The sequence below is a fragment of the Electrona antarctica genome (assembly GCF_951216825.1).
Source record: "Electrona antarctica genome assembly, chromosome: 12".
Taxonomy (NCBI): Eukaryota; Metazoa; Chordata; class Actinopteri; order Myctophiformes; family Myctophidae; genus Electrona; species Electrona antarctica.
The window spans coordinates 14,515,465-14,524,505 of NC_136793.1; the positions used below are offsets into that span (position 1 = coordinate 14,515,465).

The 9,041-nt window shown below is 47.1% G+C and overlaps 1 protein-coding gene across 1 annotated transcript; it reads left to right on the top strand.

Moving 5' to 3' along the window:
* Positions 1-2,468: 2,468 nt before the first annotated feature.
* Positions 2,469-8,725, top strand: LOC306933319 (G protein-coupled receptor kinase 5-like). The gene is made up of 9 exons (XM_079515481.1): positions 2,469-2,609; positions 3,100-3,290; positions 4,098-4,135; positions 4,602-4,691; positions 5,930-6,138; positions 6,555-6,692; positions 7,025-7,162; positions 8,040-8,171; positions 8,347-8,725. The coding sequence occupies exons 1-9, from the start codon at positions 2,502-2,504 to the stop codon at positions 8,428-8,430; spliced, it is 1,128 nt and encodes a 375-aa protein (XP_079371607.1). The 5' UTR covers positions 2,469-2,501; the 3' UTR covers positions 8,431-8,725.
* The last annotated feature ends 316 nt before the right edge of the window (positions 8,726-9,041 follow it).

Consider the following 9,041-nt stretch of genomic DNA (forward strand, 5'->3'; position numbering starts at 1 on the left):
GTTATTAAACACGGTCAAAAGGACATTCAAAGGACTGTATGAAACTCAAGAAGCATCAAGAACCTCTTTACACATCAAGCGGCCAACGAGGTATTATTATTTGAGAGTTATCTTTGTTGTGTTGTGGTGTTTTGACGGACACGTTCACCTGCGCATCGCGCATTTCTACATGTTTTGTATTTCTTTGTTTGATCAATATTATGTATTGCGACGTAATTTGTTGATTGTTTATGTGTTTATTATTTTGTGTGAACATAGTTCTCACGGCATGGAACAGCAGAGGGATGAGAAGAATTCCCAATAAATGCCCGTTTATAAAGAACCGACCTGTGTCGTCAATGTTGTGAGAAGAGCTACACCCTACGTGTGTGTTTCGTGTCGTGTCATTCATCATCACTTTGTTTACTTTACTTTATCACAGCTAACAGTCACATCAAGGTCTGTGAAATAGTTAGTAATGAATGAATAGCTGACTCTGTCGCGATTTTGGCTTTTATGGTGAATGTTTTACAACTATATGAACTTCAACTTTGGCCAGTAGTTGTACAAAGCCATGGGTCTGAATGTAAACAAAGTATATGCTGCTTTATAAGACAACGTTTTATTTTTATATTGAGTGGTGGTGTGATTTGCATGTTATGTAATGAGTCCGAGTTTGTATTGTGCTAAACCAGTCACCAGTAGCATGGATAAGAAGCTAACTATGCTAATCGGAATTAGCATTAAGCTAACTGCATCCACTATAATGTTACACATTATATTAATGTGCTCTGTGTGTTCAGCCATGGCCAGGACGTCGAGGCACGACCGAGAGATGGCGCTGGACGCCAAGAGACGTCTGTGTGTGAGTTCAGATCCCGTGGAGAGGCTGAGGCTGCAGTGCCTGGCCCGAGGGTCGTCTGGCATCAATGGCCTGGGCAGGTGAGTGTGTGCGCGTGCGTGTGTGCGCGCGTGCCTCCCTCAGGCACAGCAGAGGCGTACACAGACAGTTGGACTGTGAGGTGACGTGGCAGCCCTCCTCCTCCTCCTCGCCATCACCCAGGAAGCCTTGGAGGTGTCGGCCGGTGTTGCTGGGCTCTATAACATATGAAAATCAGACCGGAAGGCCTTACCGTTGTGGCGTTCTACAGAAGCAAAGGTTTTAAATAGCAGATCTACAAGCTCGTAGCGCGCCACTCGGTGTAGTGGAACGTTCGCGCGCGCCATGTCGACTAGAAAGGTCGCCCGAGGACGTACTACAGTTCCACGCGTGCGTCTCGTGGAGCTCTATAACATATCCGTAAATCAGACCGGAAGGCCTTACCGTTGTGGCGTTCTACAGAAGCAAAGGTTCTAAGTAGCAGATCTACAAGCTCGTAGCGCGCCACTCGGTGTAGTGGAACGTTCGCGCGCGCCATGTCGACTAGAAAGGTCGCCCGAGGACGTACTACAGTTCCACGCGTGCGTCTCGTGGAGCTCTATAACATATCCGTAAATCAGACCGGAAGGCCTTACCGTTGTGGCGTTCTACAGAAGCAAAGGTTCTAAGTAGCAGATCTACAAGCTCGTAGCGCGCCACTCGGTGTAGTGGAACGTTCGCGTGCGCCATGTCGACTAGAAAGGTCGCCCGAGGACGTACTACAGTTCCATGCGTGCGTCTCGTGGAGCTCTATAACATATCCGTAAATCAGACCGGAAGGCCTTACCGTTGTGGCGTTCTACAGAAGCAAAGGTTTTAAGTAGCAGATCTACAAGCTCGTAGCGCGCCACTCGGTGTAGTGGAACGTTCGCGCGCGCCATGTCGACTAGAAAGGTCGCCCGAGGACGTACTACAGTTCCACGCGTGCGTCTCGTGGAGCTCTATAACATATCCGTAAATCAGACCGGAAGGCCTTACCGTTGTGGCGTTCTACAGAAGCAAAGGTTTTAAGTAGCAGATCTACAAGCTCGTAGCGCGCCACTCGGTGTAGTGGAACGTTCGCGCGCGCCATGTCGACTAGAAAGGTCGCCCGAGGACGTACTACAGTTCCACGTGTGCGTCTCGTGGAGCTCTATAACATATCCGTAAATCAGACCGGAAGGCCTTACCGTTGTGGCGTTCTACAGAAGCAAAGGTTCTAAGTAGCAGATCTACAAGCTCGTAGCGCGCCACTCGGTGTAGTGGAACCATCAGCGCTAGCATTCCAAAGTTTGGCCGCTACGGCCTGAAATGATTTGTCACCTTTAGTTTTTAGTTTGGTGGAGGGTGGGTCTAACAGACCCTGTTCTGCAGACCTAAGGGCCCTTCTGGCCACATAACGAGGCACCAGGTCAATCAAGTAGCCTGGGGCCTGACCATGGGCACCTGTCCTACAGGGCACGGCTCTCGTCTATAGCGGTTCCAGGTCTAAATGAGTTAATATAATAGTCAAATGATAATTAATCAATAGTGAGTTTGTAAAATAACAAAAAAAAAACGAATGGATCAATCTAACCCCCCTCTACTCCAGGTGTGTGCCTGCCAGGTCAGAGCGACAGGGAAGATGTACGCCTGTAAGAAGCTGGAGAAGAAGCGGATCAAGAAGAGGAAAGGAGAGTCCATGGCTCTGAACGAGAAGCAGATCCTGGAGAAGGTCAACAGCAGATTTGTTGTGAGTTGGACATTTATTGTTCAAGGTGACTTTGATGCTTAGATGCATATTTCAGTACAGTACACACTAAAGGCCTATTCATAGTCCAGTTGTCGGTGAAGAGGTGACCACCGAAAACTACAACATGACGTTATGCCACGGTGGTCACCGCTCACACAACACATCTCTCTGTTTTTACTAACCACCGTTTCGGTGGTCACCTCGTCACCGAAAACTGGACTATGAATGGAAACAGTGCTTCTCAAAGATTGTCATGTCAAGGACCTCCAAATGTGTCAGTGACGTCAAGTTGTACTTTCCAACCACCGCGGTGGTCACCTTAAACCAGAGTGGGGCCTTAACAGGTTTGACACAATCCTGTTTCTGGTTTGAAATTCACCCCAGAGCATGCAGGCATTCTCTATTAGTTCGATTGTAAAGAAATGTCAGCATTTAGCAGCTTTAACATGTCTCCGCCACCCCACCCCACCCCACCCCACCCCACCCCCAGGTGAGTTTGGCGTACGCCTACGAGACTAAAGACGCTCTGTGTCTGGTACTGACCATCATGAATGGAGGAGACCTGAAGTTCCACATCTACAACATGGGAACGCCGGGCTTCGAGAAGGACCGCGTCCAGTTCTACGCCGCACAGATCTGCTGCGGACTCAATCACCTGCATAGAGAATCCATAGTGTACAGGTACTGTGTGTACTAGTACAACCAATAGAATCCATAGTGTACAGGTACTGTGTGTACTAGTACAACCAATAGAATCCATAGTGTACAGGTACTGTGTACTAGTACAGGTACTGTGTGTACTAGTACAACCAATAGAATCCATAGTGTACAGGTACTGTGTGTACTAGTACAATCAATATAATCCATAGTGTACAGGTTCTGTGTGTACTAGTACAACCAATAGAATCCATAGTGTACAGGTACTGTGTGTACTAGTACAACCAATAGAATCCATAGTGTACAGGTTCTGTGTGTACTAGTACAACCAATAGAATCCACAGTGTACAGGTTCTGTGTGTACTAGTACAACCAATAGAATCCATAGTGTACAGGTACTGTGTGTACTAGTACAACCAATAGAATCCATAGTGTACAGGTACTGTGTGTACTAGTACAACCAATAGAATCCATAGTAGTATGTAGTCAATTACTACATACTACAACCAATAGAATCCATAGTATATACAGTATGTAGTATTATGTACAACCAAGGGAACCCTTTCAAGAAAATCACTTCCAAGAGTTTGTAGAACTCGCAGCTGTTCCAAACCAACCAATGTTCCAAATCCTATACTATGAGTTTCCTGAAAAGCGTATGTTGCTCTATACGTATGTACAGTATAGGTAAATCTGAAATGATGCTTTCTCAGTTTTAATCAAGCATCGACAAGCTGTTTGTTTGTTTCCTGTTGAATGTTGGATCTTTAGCGGATCTGTCTTGTACAATGAGGTTGTTAAAAAACACTCGCACTCTTCTGTTAATTCCAGGGACCTGAAACCCGAGAATATCCTCCTAGATGACAACGGTGAGTTCAGAATCTGTCTGGAATCCTACTATTAATCTCTTAACTGTAACTCTTACTCCTACTCTTAAGTGACTAAAGGTGGCCTTACACTAGCCGATAATCGGGCATTTTTGACGCTCGGGGGGTGCCCGACTCAATCGGGCACGCGATCGGGATCGGCCCGATCAACATCAAGAATGTTTGATATTTGCTCGGCCCCCGCTCCGATTATCCTGTAGTGTGTGGTGCTGTCAGATTTCAAATGCCCGATTATCGGCTAGTGTAAGGCCACCTTAAGAGTACATGTTTCAATGTACAGTATCTGTGATCATTCTAATACTTTATTTAATCAATTAATTAATTAATACATAAATAAATACATAAATAAACAAACAAACACTTGATATGAAATGTGAATATTGAAATACTTAAATTTGTGGAGCTGTTGTTCCTGGCTGACTTGTGCCGTTGGCTCTGTGTTTTGCAGGACACATCCGCATCTCAGACCTGGGTCTGGCCATCAAAGTGCCTGAAGGAGAGGCCATCAGAGGCAGAGTGGGGACTGTTGGCTACATGGGTGAGACTAGTGTTCATTTTGATTCACTTTTAGTCATTTTGGGCCAGCTCAAAATGGGCTGACCCCGCCATACCCATGTCAGCTCATTCAGCCATACATCCCAGCCAGACCCTTGAGGTCGGCTAACTCTGCTCTTGACTGTTTCCGGAACCTTGTGTACAACCTGAGGGGGCCGAAGCTTTGCCGTTGCCGGTCCCACATTGTGGAATTCCCTGCCTCTTCACATCCGGCCTTGGGGTTTAAATCTCTATTAAAGACCCATTTCTTTCTCCCTGGCCTTTAATGCTGCTTGACCATGTATGCATACTCTTTCTAATAGCAAGTATACAGCATCAAGCTATACATAGCAAGTTGCTATGTATAACTTAATGCTGCATACTTTTTTCTTTTTATCCCACAATTTTGTAACCCATTTTTCACCCAGTGCCAATTGCCTAAACTGTAATCCTGGGCGCTACTCTCCCTCTGCCAACCTGGGAAGAGCCCCGATCTGAGCTCTTTCAATGCATGAGCAGTGAGCAGGCCACTTCTTGGAAGGAACACGTTAATCCAACCAGTTCCTTTCCCCTCCATCAGGCGCCCCACATGACCATGGGGAGGCACTGTAGAGACCAGTATTACTGCATGTTTTTTGTGAGGGTATAGCTACAGACACAGGGAGAACATGCAAACTCCACACAGAAAGGCCCTTTCGCCAACCCCACCTAGGGTATAGCCGTATGGGCGCTGATGACTCTGAGAAAACACGGCCCTAACGTCCCCGTCGGGAATCGACCTTCTAGCTGTGAGTCGACAGCGCTACCGACTGCGCCACCCGGCCCTGTTGATTTCATAGGTTTCATTCTTTCATTCTTGTTGTGATCCGTTTAAACGTGTTTGCCTTCCTTTAATTCTTTTTATTTTGCTTTAATATGTTTTATGCTCTGTTTGCCTGTTTTTTTCAGCACTTTGGTTCAACCTTGGTTGTTTAAATGTGCCATATAAATAAACTTTGATTTGTTTTTGATATTTTAGTCATCTGAAATGTATTAGTTCCGACCTTTGCTGCGTGTCACTCCCTGTGTCTCTCCCTGTTTCCGTTCACTCTCCACTACTACTATCCAAATAAATACAGAAAAGCAGGAAAAAGGGCAAACCTTTTATGAACTGTGACATGTACATGTAACAGTCCATGACTCTCCTACTGTAACATGCAACAGCACATGACTTTTATTCCTCCATGGCTCCTTGTGTCGCAGCTCCCGAGGTGATCAACAACGAGAAGTACGGCATGAGCCCAGACTGGTGGGGGCTGGGCTGCCTCGTCTACGAGATGACCGTCGGGCGATCGCCGTTCCGTGCGCGCAAGGAGCGAGTGAAGAGGGAGGAGGTGGAGAAGAGAGTCCAGGAGGGACAGGAGGAGTACAACGACAAGTTTACAGAGGACACCAAGGCCATCTGTAGAGTGGTGAGGAGGGAGGGAGGGATGGAAGAATACGTTGATTTGATGCTGTCATAAGTGATCAATCTCAATCAGGACAGAATTTAACAGAATAAACCTGTATTCAATATAATGGATTATAATAGAATAGAATAGTGTCTCTGTCCGGCAGAAAACTCTTCCACATTTTAACTTTATTCATAAATGAATGTCACAGTTCATCGCACTACATCATCACACAAAAGTAGCACAAATAGCCAATCTACAAGCTCAAAACGCACCGTGATGCGTTTTGAGCTTGTAGTTCTGCTATTTCTTTTATTATTCTCTGACGGTGACAATCGAAAAGCTAATATGGAATGAACTAACGAAGCTGCTCCTTTACGGTTTTGTCGGCCCACCTCTCATGGGACCTCTGTCTGTCTGTCTGTCTGTCTGTCCAGCTTCTGACCAAAGACCCCAAACAGCGGCTAGGCTGTGGGGTGGATGGAGCGGCGGAGGTGAAGGCTCACTGTTTCTTCAAGAACATCAATTTCAAGAGGCTGGAGGCCGGCATCATGGACCCTTCCTTTGTGCCTGATGTGAGTCAGTCAACCCTAACTACCTCAAACCTGGTGAGATAGAGGCCATAGCCGAGTGGTTAGTGAGCCCTCCTGGGACCCTAACCAAAAATAGAATACAGTCAATGGATAGAATAGATCTCCTACTTTCACGACTCATCCTGTATCCGTCGGGGGGGCTCGGGGGGCTGGTTCCTGTCCAGATCAGGAGGCCTGGTCCCCTGAGGTCCGAACAGGTTCAGGTCACTGAAAACCGTATAATTACACCAACTGTAAGGATGTTTATGTTTGCTCTCTCTCTCTCTCTCTCTCTCTCTCGCTCTCGCTCTCGCTCTCGCTCTCTCTCTCTACAGCCTCGGGCAGTCTACTGTAAAGACGTTCTGGACATCGAGCAGTTCTCCACAGTCAAAGGAGTCAATCTGGACCAAACGGACAACGACTTCTACTCCAAATTCACCACAGGCAGCGTTTCCATCCCATGGCAGACTGAGGTGTGTGTGTGTGTGTGTGTGAGAGACACGTGACACTGCCATTGACGAGTAAAGCCTTGCCGAGCTATGAGGCCCATAGGGCAGGAGCCTATCTCCTGTTTCTGTAGCCTAAGTCAGGTTGATGTACAAGTACACCCCCTGGACATGACGCTAGTATGTCGCAGGGACTTACCCCCAATCCAACCATTGATGCTGAGTGCCAAGCAGGGAGGCACTGGGTCCTATTTTTTTTCTTCTTGGGTCCCATTTTTTTTCTTTGGTAGGACCCGGCCGGGGATCGAACCCCGACTTCCCAGTCCCAGGGCGGACACTCTAACCACAAGGCCACTAGCCTGGGCACCATTGCATTTCGGGTATATGAACCGGTCGGGAGCGGATGATATCGCTACGTCATGTTGTAGTATTGTTTTGTAGTCATCAATCTTCCGGAACTTCCTTTTCCCTCAAACCTTTTGAGGGAAAAGGGAAAATTCCATTTGATTGTTCCTGCCTGTCGACTACAAAACGATACTACAACATGACGTAACGATATCATCCGTTCCAGACTGGTTCACGCGGCACTTTTGGAACAGAGACCAGGCTTTCCTCCGAGGTGGAAAGCCTGGTGAGGCGAGGTTACAAGGCCACTGCGGTAATCAACGAGTATACTCGTCAATTCAAATCCACCCTGCTGTCTGCAATTGACGATGTTTTATATTGATTAATGTTGGTCGCGGTCCTATGCTACATCTGTTTAGCTCTGGAATGCTAGCGGTCAGTAAACGGGCAATGACCCCTCGTCTGTCTGTCTCTCTCTCTCCTTCTCTCCCCCCCCCCTTTCTCTCTCTCTCTCTCTCTCTCTCTCTCTCTCTCTCTCTCTCTCTCTCTCTCTCTCTAGATGATAGAGACAGAGTGTTTCAGTGACCTGAACGTGTTCGGACTTCAGGGGACCAGGCCTCCTGATCTGGACTGGAACCAGCCCCCCGAGCCTCCTCGACGGAGCCTGCTGGACAGAATCTTCAGGAGGCATGTAAGGAAGAACACACACACACACACACACACACACACACACACACACACAGACACACACACAGACACACAGACACACAGACACACAGACACACACACACACACACACACACACACACACACACACACACAGACAGACACACACACAGTAACACCCAACTCTCTCTCTCCCTCAGCACCCAGAGGTGTCCATCAGCCACAGTCGCTTGCAGTCTTCCAGTGTGATCTCGGTGGACTCCATGTCCAACTCTGCCCCCTAGTGGTGACAGAAAACGGAGAGACGCCACACACGTTATAAAGGGAAGACGCTCCTCCGAGGGGTGGGGGGGTTGGAGCTTCCCTGCTGCTGAGTGGTCTTTTAGAGTGCCGAGCCTGGACAGCAGCCAATGAATGGACAAGCCTGTCTGAAGCCTCAGTGGCCAACCAATGGGAACGGAGAGACTGTCCTACAAACCAGCCCCCTAAGAGAGAGAGAGAGAGACACCCCCGGGCATTTGTAGTGGAATTGGCTCTTTGATTCCTTGACGCAGAGACGTTTGATGATGTTTTTGTTTTGTTCATAATCCTTTATTCATCCTCAGGATCGCTGGACTATAGTGACATGAACAGAGCCACTGACATTCAAATGACAGAACCGAGAAAAAAAGAAAAGAAAAAATACAAGCTAATATTCAGGGGACAAGACCACCACAGAGGATAGAAGATGTCTTTGTGGAAAAGTTTTTTTGTTTTTGTTTTTTTTAACATCTTTAGTTGTTTTTCTTATTTTTTAAGCAAAGGACTTCCTTATTCATTCATTCATAATTCACATCCCCTCCTGCTGTATTTGTATCTCAATCATTATCGTTTGTATTTCATGGTACGACGGAAA